Source organism: Rhincodon typus, chromosome 2 (genome assembly GCF_021869965.1).
Source record: "Rhincodon typus isolate 14 chromosome 2, sRhiTyp1.1, whole genome shotgun sequence".
Lineage (NCBI taxonomy): Eukaryota > Metazoa > Chordata > Chondrichthyes > Orectolobiformes > Rhincodontidae > Rhincodon > Rhincodon typus.
Genome location: NC_063333.1, coordinates 131,438,258 through 131,460,845, shown reverse-complemented (window position 1 = coordinate 131,460,845; position 22,588 = coordinate 131,438,258). Strand labels below are relative to the sequence as shown.

General features: G+C 40.3%; 1 protein-coding gene across 2 annotated transcripts in view; it reads right to left on the bottom strand.

The window, feature by feature from the left end:
- The window catches only part of LOC109921751 (sodium/hydrogen exchanger 3), a 119,469-nt gene extending 100,204 nt beyond the window's left edge, over window positions 1-19,265 (bottom strand). Inside the window, exon 1 of one of the 2 annotated variants that reach the window (XM_048609920.1) lies at window positions 19,065-19,265. In XM_048609920.1, the coding sequence (XP_048465877.1) occupies window positions 19,065-19,071 (7 nt within the window). In that variant the 5' untranslated portion in view covers window positions 19,072-19,265. Of the gene's footprint in view, window positions 1-16,040; window positions 16,325-19,064 lie in introns of those variants that run through there. The other variant, XM_048609911.1, reaches the window with a different exon arrangement.
- Window positions 19,266-22,588: the final 3,323 nt, after the last annotated feature.

Here is a 22,588-nt window from a genome sequence, read left to right as displayed (position 1 = left end):
TCAGTAAGCCTTAAAAATTACTCCCATTCAAATACAATCACCAATGTATCCACATTTAGATGGTCAGGGTATTTTCACCTCAGGATAAGTGATATTTTGAGTTTTTAAATAATCTTATACTCAGGATGAGGATTCAAGAAATAGCACTGACATCAAATAAAAAAGACAGTTCCTACTGGAGGAGAGAGGGTGCAGATTGGTTGGGTTACAACCACCAGTAGAGCAGGAACAGTTAATTGTCAACTTTAGTTCACAAATCAGGTAAATTCTGGTCAATATGTTACCACAGGAAATCCAAAGTAAAGACCAGTCTAAATTCTGGAAGGACATTCAATCAAGGGCTCATTAAGTGTTGACAGTACAGCTTAGTGAATGCGGGTAGCCCTGTGTGTTGACCCAAAATACTTCAGCCTTGTTAGGACAAGCCACCCTATCGACTGATACAAAAAGACAGTTTCAGCAAGAGAAGAATTCAAATTGTGGCCCGTCAACAAGTCTGCAAAAGAAACCTCTTTGATAACGTAATGATTGTAATGAGGTCCACCTGGCTGACCTCATCGAATACAAGTTCCCAGACTGGACCAGATTAACAGCCCCAAATCAGCCCTGGCTGACAGATAAGAACAGGAGTGTCAGACATCCTGTTCACTCCAAGGAGCTGGTTTCTGAGGGAGCTGGATCAGTGTCAAGGACTCTCCACATGTAAATAAAGGGTGACTTGGTGACAGGATACCAGCCTCGAGTTATTTCAGACAAGACAAGACGAGATCATTTGGAAATGGGCAAGGCAAGTCGTAAACAAACTCCATGCTGTTGAGTGTAAAGAAAAAATAAAATCACCAGTACTCAAATTACTGACGAAATTTTTTTTTTTTTTTTTTAAAACTACTATTCCTGAAACTATCAATCCTGCTTTGAAGCAGTGCAGAGGTTAAAGGCAAAGATTGTTCGTAAGTATAGTATCTCCAATAAAACAAACTCCCAGGAGTGAAAGTGGCAGTTACCTAGGAGTAACAAATAGTCCATAGAATGGAGACACACAGATAAGGCAACATCTATAGAAAAAGAGAAAAGAAACATTTTTTTCTCAAAATAGAATTTTGGCCTTCAAACAACAGTACAAGGGGAAGGAACAGATTACTATCACTACAAATGACAGGGAAAGAGTACAGGAATGGGAAGAAATTTTGAAGGACTTATCCCTTTGAAAGTGGGGAATGAAGGGGAAGAGGGACATGCTCAGGTGGTGGGAAGTGATAGGAACATAGAAGAATAAGACTAGGCTATTTGGCCATACAAACATTTTCCACCATTCAACATGATCATCCAACTCAGTAGTCTGTTCCTGCTTTCACCCCATATCCTTCAGCTTAAAAAGAAAGGACTATAACTCCTAGAAAGCATTCAATGATTTGGCCTCAACTGTATTCTGTGGCAGAGAGTTCCACAGGCTCATCACTCTCTGGGTGCAGAAATCTTTCCTCATCTCAGGCCTGAACGCGTACCCATCTATCCTGACACTGTGACCCCTGGTCATCAAACATCTGGTATTTACCTGTCTAGACCTGTTCCGAATTTTAGGTTTCTGAGATCCTCCCCTCATTTGTTCTAAACACCCGTGAACGTAGTCCTAACCAATCGAGTTTCTCAATATGTCAGTCCTGCCATCCCAGGAATCAAACTGGTATACCCTCATTGCACTCCCTCCATAGGTAAAACATCTCTCAGATAAGGAGGCCAAAAGCACCCACAATACTCCAGGTATGACCTGTCCAAGACCGTGTCTTGCTGCAGTCATTCATCTCTGTTCCTGTACATGAATCCTCTTGCTATGAATGCCAACAAAGCATTTGCCTTCACCACTGATATACCTGCGTACTCAACTTTCAGCAACCAGTATACAAGAACACCCAGACCACAATGCACTTCCCCTTTTCCCAAACAAGACACCATTCAGATAATAAGCTGTCTTAAGTGGATACCTCTCATTTGTCCACATTACACTTCATCAGCCATGTACTCACCCACTCGGTCAACTTGTCCACAAATCACACTGAAGCATCTCTGGAAAATATTCCAGTGTCTTCACCTTTCATTGATACTAATATTCTGCACCTGTAACAAATTGTTTTGCTGCTATTCCCCTGCTGTTTTTGAAAGAGAATGCTGTCATTTCACTCTTTTAGCTTCCTTTATTTGTTTTAGTCTATTCGGAATTATTGTACAAGATTTTGTCATGGGAGCAATTTTCAACAAAACAGTTGTCCTGGAGAAGGGTTATACCCGAAACGTTGACTGCTCCTTTCCTCCAGATGCTGCCTGGCTTGCAGTGTTCTTCCAGCCTCCTGTTTCTCTACCGAGGTGGTCAACCGGTCAGTTCACTAGTTGAAGTTTTCATTTCCTCAACCCCCACCTCAAACTAGAACATTTCTCTCCAACTTGCAATTCTCCTCATTGGGACACAGCCACTTATCCAAAGTCAGAAACCACAAATTCAGGTTTCACCACCGCAGTTTGAAAATTTACATCCTTTCAATGAATAAATAAATAAATAAATAAATAAATAAATAAATAGGGTCACTGTCTAATGAAGTGGCCAGCTAGCCATAAAAGATCTGCTGGTTCAACATCTTTGTCAGCTCTGGCCAACACACAAGTCCAGTTCCACACTAATAGTGACTGCCTTAGAACGCTAACAAGTCACTCATTCATCCTAAGCAGAACGTCCACCATCACCCCTTCCATGAACAGGAATTTGGCAAAAGCTAGCAATGCACACATCATGAAGAACAGCTGGAGAAAGAATAACTATACAATACATTGCTTTCTTTTCCTCTTCCTCCAGCAGCTGTAACGCCCTACCAAAAAAACAGAAGAGGTGATTGGGACCACATCACTTTATTAAATTGCTAAAATTACTTGCACAGAATATCCTTCTATGCATTGCTCCACTCAACTACAAAGCGACAGAGCGAGTTTTGGGAAAATTTCTTTTAAAAATTGAAGGTAAGTTGAGGGGAATTTAAAACTTTATTTCACCTCAGCTATTTCTCTTTCAGAACAGTCCAGCCTGCCTAGTCCCTCAACACTGGTGTCAACCAAGAGGAGATTATGTAAATATCCTCCTCATCAGAATTCTCTCCCTTAAGTAATTCATTCTGACGAGTATAGCTCCAAAAAAGGTATCAGAAGCCCTTGAGAACAGCAAGGGCTGCATGGAAGGTAATTACATAGTAGAAAAAGTTAGAAACCAATCTAAATTTCCCACCCTACCCCTGAAACGTCCACACAAAGTTGTTTGCAAGTAGGAAATATTTGCTTGCAGACAAAAGGAGAAACTCCAAACTATTGCCTCTCTGCATAGAATTAACAAGGACAATAAACATTCATCTGTTTGCCAATACATAGAAAACAAGAGGAGTAGGCTATTGTAAGTGCCGTTTAAGTCTACTCCATCATTCAATATAATCATAGCTATCCTCATAAGGCCACATCCCTTCTTTCTCCCCATACGCCTTGATTCCTCTGCAATCTCGTGAAGTTCTTCAGTGATCTGGCCTCCAAAGCGAATTTCATGGGTTCACTACATTTTGAGTGAATTCTTTCCTCATCTCCATATTAAGTGGTCTACCTGGTATCTGAAGACTGCCGCCTGGTTCTCGACCATAACTAAAGAAAACATCCTCCCTACATCCAGTCTGTCCAGCCCTGTTGAAATACAAGATTCTATCACCTTTTACCCTCTAGAGAATACATGCCTTGTCAAAACAATTACTCATCCTGCGATAGCAGGTCTGTCCCCAGCAATCAGCCTAGGGAACCTCTGCTATTCTCCCTCAATGGGAAGTACTTCCTGTTTAGGTACAGGCACCACAACTGCACACAATACTTGAGGTATGGTATTACCAAGGCAGCAAGACATCCCTACATCTGAACTTAACTCCTCCTGCATTGAGGGTCAACCTCCCATTTGTCTTTCCAATTGATTACTACACTTGCCTGTCTGTCTATTTCCATTGACTGGTGTACCAGGACACCCAAATCACCTTGTACGTTTACACTTCCAATACGTTACCATTGGAACAATACTCGAATACACCTTTGTTTTGACATCAAAGCATAAGACTTCACAATTAGCTATGTTGTAATGCATCTACATGTTTGCCCACTTCCTGAACTGGTCTAAACATCACCTTGAAGCCTCCGTGCTTCTTCCTCAAAGCACTGATCCTTCCGCTAGTCCACTAGTCATTGGTTGACAAAAAGGAAACACATGCCAATATTACCCACTATCTCATGTGCTTTAAAATTTTGTCCACTAACCTCTTGTGGGACATTATCAAAAGCCTTCTGAAAATGGGAATACATCATACCCACTGGCTACCACTTATCTCTGATAGCTGTAGTAGATTTGCTTATCATGATTTACCTTTCATAAGCCCAACTAGAAATAGAATACCACAATAAAGTTTGGGGTTGTAATTATCAAAACTACTCATTGTGCTAAGCTGACAACAGTCCAAGGCACATCCAGCTTTTCATATGGTACCTACCAACCTGCCATTCTTCATGGCTAGGGTAAAGCAGCCAAGTGTGGTCAAAATGACAAAGCAGGCATTATGGCTGCCCCACTCATATGTACACAATCAAATAAGAGGTCCTGCACACCAGGAGGATTCAGGTTCATTATTTATCCCATTTCTGTATAAATCCCTCAGTTTCAAAAACCACCTACACATCCTGGTTGAAGAAAGTGTCTCCCTCAAGAGACCTAGTTCGATGCTTTGAGAGGGGTGCAGGACATGTTGAGCGTATTATTTCAAAGCAATTGTTCCACAGGTTGTCTCGGGGCAACTTGAGATTTTCTAAAGGACTCGGCTGGGGCAAGGGGGAATAACAAAAAAAGGGAAAACTTGCTCACTGCTAAATAACAGCCTGTTGTAGATCCAAATGAAATTTGTCAAGGGGTCAACACATTAAGGAATGTAAAAAGGTTTCTATAAAATTCCACCTTATTGATCTGAAGCAAGAGTGCATATTCATGCCTAGCTGTCAAGTTCATTCTGTGGACATTAGAGTACATTCTTTTCGTTTGTGGAGAACTGAAGATTCATGGATCATAAGAACAGTCACAGCCATTTTCCTGCATTGTGTTTTTGCTGGTCTTCTAACAAGTCCCCTGCTCTCATTGGCAAGACAACAATCCCCAAGGCAGCTCCAGTGGCACCAATAAACCACAGACAGACAACACTTGCCTTAATGTTTATATTAAAAACTAGAGAGTCGAGAAAACAATACAGTTACAAACAGAACCAGTAAAAAGGTTGGTTCAAGACTTGGAAATAAGCAATATTGGGCTCCTAACCTCAAAAGCCAAACATTGTTGTTGTCTCAAGGTTCTGCACTTGATCTTCATTCTGCTTGGGTCAAATCATGTAAATGTTATATATGATAATAGATACTGAGGATTAAACTGTGAAAACAGGACTTATACTAATCAAAGAAACTTTACAGCTTGTGTACATTTAAAATTCTGCACCCATGTCAGTGTTATGATGAAAAAAAAAGTCAGTGCCACAAAATCTCATCAGCTTGTTTGAATCATTGCGTACACTTGGCGGGGGCGGGGGGAGAAATGGGAGGAAAAGGGCTACTTGGCAGACATCTGAAGTTTTTAGCTCAAAATTTCACTTTTATTAGTGCTGTTAGTGCAGTTAAAAAAGCTTTTACATTCCTAAGAACCTCAAAACAATATCAGGCAAAAGGTTGATGCCAAGCCACAGAATTAGATTGCAAAACAAGAAACCAATAGCTTCAAAAAAAAAAGGGAGATTTCAATGCATTTTTTATTTTCAGATTTTACAAAGCAGACTGGATAAGTGTAAAACTCCACAGAACAAGATAACTGTTCAGTCAAAATGCTCCTGACTAATATTTGCAATTAGTTGCTCAAAAAGTACAACAGTAATCTAGGCTCTTTGGTGTCAACAAAGCAGCTCCTCACAAATCTTTCAGGGTGCGTACAAGATATGAATTTACCACAAAAAGAAGTGAAATAAACGTTCACACGCCTCAATTTTAAATCCATTTCAGCCTTACTGAATAGATAGGACCAAAAAAAAGTCTTCCAGTTGTAGCACAACCTTGAGCATCCCAAAACGTCCAAAACTATTGAAGTATTTTGTGAACTGCAGTCACTATTGCGTAGCAAGCAGGAAATTTGTCTTACCCAAGTGCTAACAAATAGCAATAAAAATCAATAGCCATAAATCATTCAGGTATTGATTGAGGGGCAAACCTTGGCCTGAACACAGGGAGAAATCAAGTCTTCAAATTGCTATGGCATTGGAGGACAGTCAGGTCATCAGTTCAACATATTCTCTGAAAGATGGTGGCTACAATGGTGCAGTAACACCTTAATATTGCAGTGGAGGATCTATCCTGAAATCTGATTTGAACACAGCCTCCTGTCCCACGTCCAAAGTCCAATGCCAAGACAAGATTGTTCTATTTTGAATCCAGAAAGCATTTTAAAGTTTTTTGATTTAGAGAGGTTTACACCTTTCCCATGACCATCAAAAAAACGCAAAAACAAAAAGTTGCATCCTGTCCCAAAAGGATCACTCTCATAAACCAGCATAAAGCATTAGTGTGACCCTGAAATTGCACAATGAAGAACTGCTCAAGTAAAAACAACAGCCAAAAACCCGGTATAATGGACTTATTGCCAGTTTTCAATTTTCTCCCACAATTACGGGAGACTTGAACCAGTCCTTACAAAGTATCAGGCCAGTGGCTACAAACCAGCCCAAAGTACCACTCCAAATACAGAATTCAAGGAAGGAAAGATAAAACAGGAAGCTATAGGCAAGTAAACTTTATGCCTGACATGGAGTAGAATTGATCAGCAAGGGGATTATGGCTGGACACTTACAAAAACAAAGTAATTGAAAAAGAGTGTACACGGTTGCACAAAGAAATTATGTTTAAACCAATTTGACTTGTTTGAGGATTAACAGACGTTTGGGACCCTGTAGATGTTCTGTACTTGGATTTCCAGAAGTTAAAGCACCACATCAAAAAAAAGTTATTACAGAGAATAAAGAGCTCATGGTACATGAGCAACATATTCTTATGGGTACAAAATTGACTGGCTGGAAAAAATAAAAGGGGCTGCATCTGATTGACAAGTTATGACAAACAAGTTCCTGTAGGGGAATATTCTACATCTTTAACTTTTTACAATCTACAGTGGTTTAGACAAGGGGAGAAAGAGCACGGTGACTAAATTGAATGGACAAAGATGGGTAGGAACATATGTTGTAAAGAGGACACAAGAGGTTTGCAGACATGTATAGATAGGTTGAACGAGTGGGCAATAATCTAGCTGTTGAAGTATAGTATAGGAAAATGTGAAGTTGTTCGCTTTAGCAGGGAAAATAAAAGAAGTAAATTAAAATAAAGAATGAGTGCAGAATTCCAAAGTGCTGTAGTGCAGAGTCATAAAAGTTAGTGTGCATGTAAATGAAGGTGGCTAAAAATGATGCTATCCTTGATTAGGAGTATTAATATAAAGATATTATGCCTCATTATATAGAGCATTGGCATGACTATCTCAAATAGTGTGTGCGGTTTTAGTCTCCTTATTTAAAGGAAGGATGGCAATGAATCAGAGATACTTGAATCTAGGACAGGAAGTCATGGCATACAATTGAAAACAAGAAGTTTAGAATATGACAGAAGAGACAATGGCATTTTTCGGTGGTAGAATTCACTTTGAGGAGTTGGACCATAATGGACAATAGTCATGGCTACATTCAATAAATAAAAGAAATGGGGGAATATGGTAAGTTGCATAGAATTATTTATTCACGTGGAAGGAATGCTAAGAAGGGACTAGTAGAAGCAAGTAATTGCATTCTGGAAACAGGTCTAATTAATAGAGGTAAATTGCTCAAATAGAGTGCAAAACTTGAATCCTTCTTGTCCATGTTACATCTGACCTGAGAATACTCACTGCACAGAACATTCGACATTCGAGATTAAAAGTGATTCATTTCCCAGTTCCAATGTCTTATGCATTAACCTTTAAACTAAAGAACAATAGATGGTTAGAAATAATGATAGTTAGCATAAAGTCTAAGAGTTCATCATATACCTCGCAAAAGCTTCAATATTTTGAGCTGTCCTATTGAAATCTGAAAGAACAGATCACTGTTCTTTGTGGAGGGAGAGAATGTTTTCACTTCAAGGATGCAAAAGAATATTCTATACATCAACTAACAAAATAAAGGCAAAGGAATTAAGATTTTGTACAAAGCATTAACAAATAAGGACTAACCTATCTTCACACGCTTATGTTCTCAACTTTCGCTAATGAGTTCTAGTGTTGTTAGTGTCGTCCAACTTCCCTCATGCAGTATTTATACTCAGTGATGTGTAGCTCTGTAACATAAGGTTGCTCCAGGGTCCTGAAGCTCTTAAAACAGTAAAACGAAAATGCAACTCGGGATTTTGCTCCAACTATTCAGATCAGATCACCTCAAAATAATCATTGGGCCTCAACTTTCAATGATGGATTGCAAAACCACCTCATTGGAGATGGAGGGCAGCAATAGGCCACCAAGGCTTTTAAAAAAAGAGTGCGAGACCAAGCAATGGTTTGATATGCGCATGAGCATACATACTCACTAGAGAACTCTCCCACAATGGATACACTTACTGCATGATAATTTACTGGGCCATACACAAACATCTCAGGTTTCATTCTGAATCTAGGCTAAAGTCACCAAACTCAGCTCGATGACCATAGGCATAATTCTTCACAGCTTTTCCTGTTCACTATCAAAACCCTACATAGTTTTAATAGCTTCAAATCTCCTCCCACCACAGGTATGTTGCGCCATTATTAATGGTGAGCTTCGATGCATTAGGTGGCAGACAGCTGTGTGTTTCATGCTGGCTGGTTTCATTCTGGGCTTTCCCACCAATCATCACCAGGCTATGTGCACGCACACAATACGTAAAGAGAAAAAGGTGGTTTCACTTCCCAGTGCAGTTTATTATAATGAATATGCCACGCCAATTTAAGCGAGCCTCTGATCCATCCCACCAAGTAGCATTTGCAAAGCAAAGTGCAAGTGTTTACAACATTATTGCTGCTCTTTTAAAAAGCTACATACAATTACATCTGAATGCAATAGGACAAGCTGAACTTCAAAAAAGTTGCAATTCATTGTTGCTTTGAAGATTTTCAAATAAAAGCATATGTTTTTCCATAAAATTTAATACAGTTAAAAGGGCAAGAAAGGCTATTAAAATTAACACATTGCACTCAAGTCTATAAATCAACGTAACTGATCATGTAACTGATGATCCTCAAAATAAAGTGATCAGGCTGATTAATTGATATTGTATCATTAACACTTGCCCAAAAATATAACACCTGTATCACCACAGTAAAATCAGAGAGAGGAATGATTACTACTTAGAAGTTAAGAAGACTCGCTAAGTATAGTGTTCCTTTACACATCTATTCAATTAGTGGCATTCACCCAAGAGACGGAAGGCTACAGACTGGATTTCTGCTCTAGAACTTGAGTGCAAAATCTCAGTTTAAAGTGCAGAATTCCTGAAGAGACAGAGGTGGCATTTTTCAAAGGCAACACAAACCTATAAACAAAAAATGACTAAAGTACTTTATTGGCTGTAAAGTGCTTGGGATGCCCAGAATTCAAAATCAAAACAGTGTTAAAAACTGAAACTTTGAACTTCTTAAACTTTAGTGCTTATGACACTATTTGGAGAGGAGGTCTCCCATGAAGCATTCAAAAAAAAAAAAAAAAAAATACACAGCAAAAGTTCTTCAGCTAAAGGATGAAGAAGATTTTTTTCCCACCCCCATACAAAGACCTATATGAGATTGTTCCAGAGCTTGGCAATGCAGAAACACTTCGATAAATGTTTGAAAGAGCATGTCATGGCTTCTCCTTCCATTAGCTATGGAAAACTTCTCCCTGACATTAGTTCCAAAATTATCATTCATTAATGTGAACCCATATCCTCTTGTCCTACTTTGAATTTTAAATTAAACACCCAGATTAATCTTTTCCATGTTGTTTACTGTTTAACAATATGACTACACTAACAGTCACTTGGTAATACAGAACCAGAGCATTGCCGAAAAAGACACATTGGTGCAAGTTTGTCTATTACTCATCAGGACAGTTTACAATACACACATTTTAGGGTAAACCAATATTTATAATGAATGAGAGCAGAGTATGACTCATTCACTTCACAACCAACCAACCAGCACTATCCTCTCAGTATAAATATAGGTTTTTCCCTTAAATGGGTATTCTCGTGCATGCTCCTGATGAGTGCAAATAAAATGTTTCAACCTAATATGTCTTTTTTAAAAGAATAACTATAGTACTAAAAATTAACCAGATGCAACTTCAGTGCATTGATATCTAAATTGAAAAACAAACTTTGCTTCCTCACCAGTTCCTCATGCTCCATTTAAGTATGCAGAGGAGAAATTGACCAGTATTGCAATTGGAGGTGAAAAATCTGGTTGGAACGTAGTAAAGGCTTGCAGTACTATTGTACATTTCCCAACCATAGGATATCCAAAAGTGCTTTACAGGTGATAATGAAGTATTTTTGAAGTGCAGTCACTAATGTAGGAAATGCAGTTAGTGACCAGATAATGTGTTTAAGATATTAACTCAGATGCTGCAGTAACTCCTCCCTATTCTTCAAATAAACACTGTGAAGCCTTTTCCTTGCACCTGAAGGGAGATTCCTTCAATACCTCATCTAAAAGCAGAAAAATCATCCAAAGGTTATATAGGGCAAGTGACAAAGGGACAGACTCCCTGTTGTGAAGAGTGATGAAAAAAAAAGTGGCTTGTCCTCATCTCACTATCAGTGTCTCATACATAGTCACTAGACAGCACTGGGAAAGTGTCCCTTGACCCATGACTGACTGAGTGGCAAGGCTACTTTCACTGGAGTCAAGGCAAATACGCTACTTACTGGAACTGACATACCACCCAAGATAGCATTAATCAGCATCATGTAAAATTCATGAAATTTTCAAGCTGAGTTTTCTCCAATTGTGAAGAGGTCAGGATCCAGAGATCAAATAACATCCTACCAACTCACTTCTGGATACTCAATAGCACTATTGTGGGTGAGACTATTTATTAAAAAAAATGGGGTGACAATCAGATATCTGTAACACCTTTTATACCATTGTTTAAATAACATTCCATGAAATCACATCATTTAGTAACAATTTACTACTGTAAATTCAATTACCAAGTTAGATTGAGTAGGCCTGTAACTTAAGTATTACCAACTCATGCAGACAATGTCCCTTGATGTGTACGTCAATTTACTGTTCCCCAAAAAGGGAATTGCTGGGCCAATTCTATGGAAACTAATGGTGTTCAGGTACCACACTAGTTTCTACTCTTTACTTATGATAGTAGGTGTGTGTGTGTATCATACTAAGTACACTACAAGCCCCACCTCATTATCCCCCAGACATTGTACAGCATGAATCATCCATCATGAAATCACCAAATTAGAGAATCAAGAGGAGGGACCTTGTAGGATTGGTCTTTTCTCACTGCAAGCACAGGGCAGAGCAACCTCTATCACCATATCAGTGAAGATTAGCATATTCTCCATAGATCAAGGAACACACAGAATCAGAGTCACAGCTGTACAGCATGGAAACAGGCCATTTGGTCCAACTCATCTATGCAGACCAGATATCCTAAATTAATTTAGTCCTGTTTGCCAGCATTTGGCCCACATCCCTTTAAACCCTTCCTATTCATATACCCATCCAACTGCCTTTTAAATGTTGTAATTGCACCAGCCAGCATCACTTCCTCTGCTAGCTAGTTCCAGACACACACCACCCTCTGCATGAAAAAGTTGTCCCTTGCGTCCCCTTTAAACCTTTCCCCTGTCACCTTAAACCTATCCCCTCTAGTTTTGGGCTCCTTCACCCTGGGGAGAAAAGACCTTGGCTACTCACCCTGTCCATGCCCCTCATAATTTTATAAATCTCTATAAAAAAGGCCACTTTCGACACTCCAGGGAAAATAGCCCCAACCTATTCAGCCTCTCCCTATAGCTCAAACCCTCCAATCTTGGCAACATACTTGTAAACTTTTTCTGCACCCTTTCAAGTTTCACAACATCTTTCTTATAGCAGGGAGACCAGATTTGCACATAGTATTCCAAAAGTGGTCTGACCAATGTCCTGCACAGCTGCAACATGACATCTAAACTCCTATACTCAATGCACTGAACGAAAAAGGAAAGGGTACCAAACACCTTCTTCACTATCCTTGTCTATCTGTGACTCCGCTTTCAAGGATCTATGAACCTGTACTCCAAGGTCTCTTGGTTCAGCTACACTTGCCAGGTTCTTACCATTAAGTGTATACTTTGAACTTTTCTGCACAATGTGCCTCATACTCACCAGGCTATGGATTCTCCCAACTGTAGCATCAGGATGAACAGAGAAAAAAAAAGTTCTAATTAATACCTTGAATTAAAATCCTTCAAAAATTTCAATACAGTCAATTATAAGCCCAACATATTTCAAAGGATTTTTCCTGGATAGAACAATAATTGATTAAAAGGGAAGATTGTTTTGAAAAGTTTTGAAAAGTTATTTTTATTTATATTTCAAAGCACAAGTATTTTGGGTTTTTGTTCTTCGAAATTAAATCTCATTTGAAACTTGATCCATATTATTTAGCCATTACATCTTCTTGGAGTCGAGATCAACCCATTATCAAGTTTGTTCCATGGAATGGTCAATTACGCAATTGAGAGAGAGAAGGCTGAGACAGGATTGTTAAATGTTGTACAGACAGTGAATAGTGTAAGAATCTCCTTCATTCATTGCAACTCCATTGTAAAACTGGCTCACAATCCCAAGAAAATCTGCATCCTTGTTTCTCTTGTGGTGTTGTGGACATTTCATCAGGCATCTAATCTCAGAAATTGTTCCCTGAGTTTCCAGTGTTGACAGAGTCCAGCACATCAAGATACACCATGTCCTAAAGAGTAACGTAAATGAAAGACAGTGTGGCATATGGTAAGTGAGCAGACAACTATGTTGAAGCAATTTCTTATTTGAATCTCAGATTTAAACCCCTCATCTATAAACACTAAAATCAGCCTAAAGCAAATTCACGAGAAAAAGTCTTCACAAACGTGCTTCGTATTTCCTAAACCTCAGTGCAGTCTTTGTGTTTGACATACTGTCTCCAACAAGTGTTTTTCTATCATTTTTCAACTTTAATACTACACTCACCTGATCCCACACTTAACGATCCCATAATAACCAAAGCTTAGGTCCTCTTGTGGCACAGAGATAGTATCCCTACACTGGTCCAGGAGGCATGGGTTCAAGTCCCACCTGTTCCAGAGGTGTGTAATAAAATCTCTAAAACAGGTTGATTAGAAAAATAGGTTAAATAATAAAAAAAAACACCAAATTCTTAAAGCCGACATTGCAACCTGTAATTCCCTGTGAATCTGTCCTTAGCTCTCTCTCTTGCCCCTTATATGTCTGCTGCCCTTTGATAATCCAAAAACATGCAGAATTAGATTCCAAGTGTACACAGCTTTTCCTCTTGACCCTTCTTCACCCCATCACTGTTCCCATGTTGTCAACCTGCTTGTGATATTATGTCTGCCATGAGCTACCATTTTCACCAGGTCAAAATGGTAGTCTTAGTCCCTCAATACAAACACAGCATCTTTGCCAACAAATCAGTCTCCACTTCAGACTAAACCAAATGGTTTCATGCTTGGTGCCCGACGAATAGGAGCTGATTTTCTGACCCCATATTCTCAACATCACAAAGCTACCCAATTGCATCTTACTAACAATGACCACCTCTACTTGTTCTCTGCTGAAACCCCCAGTCAGGCCTTAATCACCTCCAGATTCTAATATTATAAAATCATCTCCTGGCCAAACTCCTGTGTTTCACTTTCAATAAACCTCAGTCCATAAAACAGTGAACATCTTGCCTGTTACATGTCCCACAAACACCTGAAAATTTTAATTTGCATCCTACTCTTCAAAATCACCTCAAAGATTTGTTCCTCTCTAAATTCTTCCAATCTTTGTACTTTTGGCTATTCTTTCCAATACCTGTTCCTACAGTCAGCACATTGTTATATCTTGACAGTTAGCATTTCCACAGGCCCTTTCCTTGCAGTGTCCATAACTACACAAGTTTTACTTTCACATCCCTATGAATTCCAAATTGCCTAATTTTGTATTACAAATTAATTCTGTCATTGCATAGCAATAACCAAACACAGCACTTCTGCACCAAAAGAGTTACATAAGTAAATGGGTAGGATGTTGCTTTAAAAATTTTGTTCAAAACAGCAAGTCTTTTCACACAAGATCTTTTTAAAAATAAATGCCCAGGTACAAATTCACATACAAACAATAACAAACTGTGGAATAGGGCAACAGCGTCCCAGCTCCAATACCTGGGCTAAAGTCAGAATGCAAGCTCATTTGCACTCTTTTCCACATAACACATTTTCACCCTTGGTTGTCATAACAAAAGTGACAGAAGACAACCTGCCATTTATTTTAATCTAACCAAACGAAATGTTTGGGACAGGTACCAATGCTAATGTGTAAAATAGTTACCAGTAGCTTTAAAAAAAGTTCCTAATAGGGAAACATTCATTATCTCCCTGGTCCTTATAGTAACTCGATTGTGATGAAACATTAAGTTTAATGCACTATATAAGTGTACATTTACTGCACATTTTTACAAAGATTACCCTAAAAAGAGAAAGAGTTTTTTTAAAAAAGAAACCAATGAGTCATATTTAACATCCAGGTCCATCACCAGGAGTGTAATTCACAATAGATATTAACCTGAAGAACAAAGTGAAAAGATTTGCATTTGTGTGATACCTGGAGATCATTGAAAGTACTCAAAAAAGTCATCACTATTGCAATGTAGGAAATGAAGTAGCCAACTGAAGCGCAAAGTCCCACAAATATCTTTTTTTTTCCTCCTTTTACGCAATGTTGGCTGAGAGATAACTACAGTATCCTAGAATCCCCATAGTGTGGAAGCAGGCCTTTCAGCCCATCAGATCTGCACGAACCCTGTGAAAGGCACTCCCCGAAACTATGTCTGTAACTCTGCATTTCCCATGGCTAATCCACCTAGCCTGCACTTCCCTAGGCTTAACGTGGAATTTAGCACAGCTGATCCATCTAACCTCCACATCTTTTATGGGAGAATAAAGGGACACTTGGAGAATGTGCAAACACCACACAGGAAGGAACCAGAGGCTGGAATCAAACCCATGTCCTTGGTGCAATGAGGCAGCAGTGCCAACCACTATGCCATCCAAATACTGACCAAGAAACTGGGATGACTCCACCAATCTTTCCCAAAAAAGCACCCAGTAGCAAGACAGCACCTCCAGCACTGTTTACATGCACTGGAGTGTCAGCCTAAGGTTTGGTATAAAATAACAGGAGTGCCATGACTAAGTATCAAACAATGTTTTAAAGTAACACTGGCTTAATAGGTCCTTTTTAAATAAAAAAAAATTTTAAAAAACTGATTTTTTGGGTGACACTTACCTATTCTGACTCATACAATTCGACGTGCAAAGTCTCCCAGCCAGCCCAGGTATCATCCTGATCGACTCCCCCACCCCCAAATCCACTTTTTTTTCGGCCAGTGATCCAAGCATCAAATTGACAGCATCACAATAACCTCACGGCGGGGAATCTTTACTGACTAGGTTCGAAGGTGGGAAAGCCCTTCTCTCCAACACCAGTCAAAGGGATTCAGGGCACAGGCACATGCATACCTCACATTCCAGCATAACCAGACAATATCTGCATGTTCCCAGATCCACAGAGAAAGAGAGAGAGAAAAAAAAAACAGGTCCAAAAAGGAAATGTCTCCAGGACGTTTCCATTCAGACAATACCCCATCACTCACCTATTTTACCCAAGCTGGCCACGAGAATCCACAGTGCGATAACATAGGGGGCTTGGACATGTTCCCAGCGAAAGGTGACTATGTGAAAGCTCGTCTCATTGCCCCCGTGAGACTCGCCGTGCTCAGTATCACTGTCCGAGTGCCCTTCGTTCGCTGAGCTCAGAGCTACCAGGCAGCACAACAGCACAGCAAGGGCTATCAGCAAAAGCCAGCTGGCCACACTCCTATCTCTCCCCATCTTCCCAGCGTGTGTGTGTCTGTCTCTCTGCTCAAGCCTTCAGTGAAACCGGTTCCAACTATTTAAACCACCCCTCCCAGCCGCCCTATTTCTAAAAGCGACCAATTAAAGGTGAGGAAGGAGTCAATTTGCAGCTCCCCGCAAACATCAGGGAAGGAGGAGATCTGTATTATCACTCTGTGTCATATATCTCCAACATCTTGCTTTTGATATTGAATTACAAAATTAAACAATTCGTGCTTCAAGCTGTCCCCAAAGTGTGCACCCTACCTATGGGTTTCTACACCGCCCACTCTAACCTTTCACGACATGTTTTTTTCGAATGCTTTCAACTTCATTTCATTCAAGTGCTTTGCCAAATATCCCACTGCAAGTCTGCCACCGTTCTGGTTGAAATACTGGGGGAAAAATCCTTGACTCTATCGTTCGAGAGGATAAACTGGCTAATATGTTAAGGAAACTATTTTTAAATAAAAGTTCAGAGGGAAGCTGGAACCTCCAGTTACTAGAAAAAGGTGACAACTCACTGAAGCTATTTGAGACAATGAAGGCAACTTTAACAGAAGTTGAATTGAGTAAAATGACGGAAGGAAAGCTAATGTGAGATGATCTGGATTAACAACTTTATCTATTGAGCAACTAAGTTGTGCAGAACCAGGTGCATCCTGGCTTGAGATAACCAGGTGTGGAGCTGGATGAACACAGCAGGCCAAGCAGCATCAGAGGAGCAGGAAGGCTGACGTTTCGGGCCTAGACCCTTCATCCTGGCTTGATTGTTTTTGCTGAGTTGCTTGGCAGTGTTTTCCCTCTGAAGCAGGAACTGGAAATCTAGAACCATTTCCAAGTTCAGTACCCATGCTCAGGAGCAGTCACTACACCTGAGCTTCACAAGGGATACCACCCAAGTTATCTAGGTGGACCTTTGCAATACAAGAGCAGGAACAGAGGGGAAGACCCCCCCCCAATCATTTCATAAGCATGCATCATTTTCTAGGCAACACACTACTGGCTTCCTGCTGTTTGCCAATCTCCATTCCCTTGGTCTTCCCGAGGAAGCAAATGTACCATTCTCAAATCAGAACTGGCCTCTAATAAGCTCTCAGTGAGTTTCTTAACAATCCTAATTGCTGCTGTCAATGGATTGGTGGATTCTCATGTCCAACCTCCACCTCCACAGCCCCAACCCTGGTGAAACTCTGAAGAAACAGCATTATGAGACCAGCCACCAGGTAATGCTGGTATTTTCACATCACCCTTTCTTCATCCATTATAACTTCAGCGGGATCTGAATATTTCAGCACATGAAATACATCTCTACTATTGGTTCTGGAATTTCTTCCCAAAAGTTCTCAACCCCATTATCTCATTTTTCCCCCTTTAAAACTGTTTTTTTTTAAAATGCCTCCATCCTTACTTTCAAGGCTGAACCCCTGGACTTTAATGGATTGGTCCGTGCTTACTGCCAAAGTTCTGCAGTGGTTTGCCACAGCCTTCCAAAGGATGGTTAATCAGCAAGCTTTCCCACTAGGCGTATTGGGAAGAGTTACAGGCTGACAATCAGCCTGTTTGGGTGGGCTACGAATGCACCTTCCAATAAGTCCTGATGGACTTCAACCTGGAGTTTCTGGCCCAGAACTTGGAATTCCACCCACTGCACCACAAAACATTTTTCCCTCTTTAAGACCCTCATTAAAATTAAGTTTGAACACCAGAAACTTATGTAACTGTCAGCCCTAGTAAGTCAGGTATCCATGATCTGACCCTATACATTTATGTGAAGCTAACAGGTATACCCCTGGATATGCTTTTTCCTTGCAATTTGTTGAGGGAAAAAAAATCCAGAGTTAAGAAATTTAGGTTGATGGTCACTTTTACAGCCACTGATGTAGAAGAATTACAGAATTCAGCCATGTGAGCCAGCTCTGCTGTTTAATATAACCATAACTGATCTCATGTCATCCTCAATTCCACTTCCCTGCCTGCTCTCCATAACCCTTCAACCGATTGGTAATTAAAAATTGGTCTGTTTCCTCCTTAAAATTACAGAACATGCCAGCATCCACCATTTTCTGGGATAGTGAATTCCACAGATTCACAATCCTTTGAGAGGAATACTTTCTCATCTTTCTTTTAAAGCTGCTACCTGTTATCCTAAAACTATGGCCTCCACTTTTAGATCGCCCCACATGAGGAAACATCCTTTCTATGTCTACTTTGTCTAACCCCTTTAGCAACTTATATACCTCAATTAGATCTCGTCTCATTCTTCTAAACTCCATAGAGTATAAGCCTAAAATGTTCAAACTTCCTTCATTAACAAACCCTCATCTCTGGAATCAACCTAGTGAACTTGCTCTGAACTGTCTCCAACACAACTACATCCCACCTCAAGTAAGGGGACCAAAATTGTCCACAACACTCTAGGTGCGATCTCACTAATGTCTCGTATAGTTGCAGCAACACTTCCTTATTTTTCTACTCTGTTCCTTTAGCAAGAAAATGGTAAGTGCTATTTGCATTCCTTATTACATGCGGTTCCTGCATAATAGTTTTCTGTAATTCATGCACAAAGACACTCAGATCCCTCTGCACTGAAGTACTCTGAAGTTTCTCTTCATTTAGATTATCTTGTCCTCAAATCCACTTTCCTGCCTGCTCTACACATCTCTTCAACATATTACCAATTAAAAATCTGTCCATCTATCCCCCACTGATTACCTGGCATACTTCTAACATTAGGACCTGGCCCACCCACTACCAATCTGGAACCTAAAGCTCATACTTACCATACATACTACCATTTCACAGGTTATCTGCTCTTCTATAATCCTGTTTTTCCCGATTTTCTTCACTCCAAAATTGCTAATTGTGCCTTCAGTTGGACCTGTGGAGAGATTACATTGCGAGCAACGAATGGTAAATTGAAAGGAGTTTGGGCAATTGCTTTGTGAATTATTTCCATTCAGCTTGCAAGTGGAGTTCTGAACTTGTGGTTCCTGATCCATTTTGAGCTGGTTATTTTTAAAGTGTTTTTATAGTTCTAAAATGCTTTATCAATTTAAGGGCAGGACATTTCAGTCATTATTCTGCCCCTTATTTACTGAATTTATACTAATGTCTGGCTTTATTTACACCAGGAACTGATGGATTATGTTTATAATTCAAAATGTTTAAGCTTGAGAGCTTTTGTACATGGGCATATCTCATTGCTGGTGAAGTATCACAACATCAAAGTTTTGCTAAAATAATCAGTTCCATAAACCTACTCAACCACAAAAGTTTCACAGCTAAACCGAATCCTGCCCTTACCTAATCACTATCATGTGACACCTTTCAGAGCAGTGGACACCAATACAATAGATGTCACAGGAAAATGATCAAAAGCAGGTTTAACCCTCCTTAGCCCAAAGGCAGCTATTTCAACAACTCAGCCCCTGGCTCAGTTAGCCCAGTTGAAGCCAATCAGCAACATAGTGCATTGAATCTGGAATTTTTCCTAATCGGTGGTATTCAGAGTACAGTTACATAGTAAACCATCATGTATGTTAATTTTTTGTCACAAAATTACTGTTAAAAGGTAAAGCACAGCTTTTCCCAACTATTAAATGAGTTTATTTGGTGAATTAACCATGTCAAATGAACCATTTCTGTTCCTGACTCTGTGCTGAATTAGCTCATCTCTGTTTGGGGGAGTGTTCATGCTATAGTTGGTTTCTAGTGCATCTAAATTAGAGAGTGATTAACCTCAGGATAAATTGTCTGATGGCCACTTCAGAGATTATGCTGAAGACCTGGATAGTAGGTGAGATAGCAAGAACTGCAGATGCTGGAGTCAGAGATAATACAGTATGGAGCTGGAAGAACACAGCAGGCCAGGCAACATCAGATGAGCAGGAAAGTTGACATTTCTGAAGAAGGGTCCTGACCCTAAACTTCAACTTTCCTGTTCCTCTGATGCTGTCTGGCCTAAATAAGGGGCAGAATAATGACTGAGATGCCACTGCCCTAAAACGGATAAAAAATTTCAGAACTATGAAAGCACAGCTCCATACTGTGTTGTCTCTGGATAGTACGTAAGATCAGGATTGAATTTAGGTGTAAACTATTTAGGCTTTCTCCATTATTGCATATACATATAAAATGTGTTAATACTCATCAAGGTTTTCCAACCATCCTTAATTCTTGTGAAGTGCGGGATTCTTTTGTGAGCAAACTGGATGGAAAGTCATACAGCCGTGAAAGGAAATCTGTTTTGCCTGCATTTTTTTTTGAAGGCTTTAACCTCCAGTAACCGGTGAAGAGGGTACTCAGTGAAGCACATAACTCGACTAACCTGTGTTAACTCAGCATTACTACTTTAGCATAACTGTTCCTTGAGGTTTTTCTTTGCTTGATAGATGTTCTATAACTACAAAGCTGAAAAGCAAGTACTTTTATTAAGAGCTTCCATTTCATTGAGGAGGCTTAATCCAACCACCTGAACTGAAAATGATGCTTATGTTTTGACTGCTGTGACAAATTTCACCACAGCGGCTAAAACAATCCGCAAGATTCTAAATAAAGCTCAACATTCTAAAACAATGTTTGTTCACCCTAACTCCAAATATTAATGTGTCCTTTAAAAAATTCCAGGATCTGATATGCATCTTCGCCAAAAGCCCTATCTGAGCACCATATTTGTTGAATTCTGTAGCAAAGACCGTGTAAAGCTGTTTTACAATCAAGTGTGATTCAATTGGAGAATGAGGGTCCTGACAACATTCCAGTTAGCCTTGCCAAGTAAGTGCCAAGTGACCAGTAGTGGAAGTTTGAAGATGGAATATATTCAAATAAAATTGTCAATCCTCAAAAACACTCATTCAAATTTGTGAGGCACAATTTCCCTCGCACAAAACCATGCTGACTATCCCTAATCATTCCTTGCCTTTCCAAATGCATGTAAATCCCATCTTTCAGAATCCCCTCCAACAATTGACCCACCACTGATGTCAGGCTCATGAGACTACAGTTCCCAGGCTTCTCCTTACAGACTTTCTTAAATAAAGGCACAACATAACTGATTGTTTTCAGTTGGCTCATTGTAGTTAGCATATCTACATGAGTGTTGCCTTCCTACAAATGATCAATCTTTCATTCTCCACTGTTCTTTGAAAATGCAGTCATTGATTAAGAAAATGAGAAATTCAATTTACAGTGGCTGAAATACCTTAAGAATAACAGGTTGCTGTCTGTTGATTTCGTTGGTTTGAATTGTTGTCAGGAAGGGTCTTCCAGTTATTCAGGTTCCCCTGAACTAACCTAGCAAAGCAATCAATGCATAGGAAAGAAAAATAAACTATTGGAATGAGAGATAGTAGGAACTGCCGGTGCTGGAGAATCTGAGAAAACAAGGTGTAGAGCTGGATGAACACAGCAGGACAAGCAGCATCAGAGGAGCAGGAAAGCTGACGTTTCGGGTCCAGACCCGTCTTCAGAAATGGGGGAGGGGGAGGGGATTCTGAAATAAATAGAGAGAGAGGGAGAGGCGGATGGAAGATGGATAAAGGAGCAGATAGGTGGAGAGAAGACGGACAGGTCAAGGAGGCAGGGTTGGAGCCAGTAGAGGTGAGTGTAGGTGGGGAGTTAGGGTGGGAGTTGGTCAGTCAAAGGAAGACGGACAGGTCAAGGAGGCGGGGATGAGGCCAGTGGGTAGGAGGTGGGGGTAGGGATTGAGGTGGGAGGAGTGGCTAGGTAGGAGAAAGGATGGACAGGTTAGGCAGGCAGGGATGAGCTGGGCTGGTTTCGGGATGCAGTCGGGGGAGGGGAGATTTTGAAGCTTGTGAAGTCCACATTGATACCATTGGGTTGCAGGGTTCCCAAGCGAAATATGAGGTGCTGTTCCTGCAACCTTCAGGTGGCATCATTGTGGCACTGGAGGAGGCCCAGGATGGACATGTCGTCCAAGGAGTGGGAGGGGGAGTTGAAGTGGTTCGTGACTGGGAGGTGCAGTCGTTTGTCGCGAACCGAGCGTAGGTGTTCCACAAAGCGGTCTCCAAGCCTCCGCTTGGTTTTTCTGATGTAGAGGAGGGCACATAGGGAACAGCAGATACAGTATACCACATTAGCAGATGTGCAGGTCCATCCACCTCCCCCTCTCTCTCTATTTATTTCAGAATCCCCTTCCCCTCCCCCATTTCTGAAGAAGGGTCCAGACCCGAAACGTCAGCTTTCCTGCTCCTCTGATGCTGCTTGGCCTGCTGTGTTCATCAGCTCTACACCTTGTTATCTTTTAAACTATTCGAATAATGTGTGTCCATATACATGGATGATA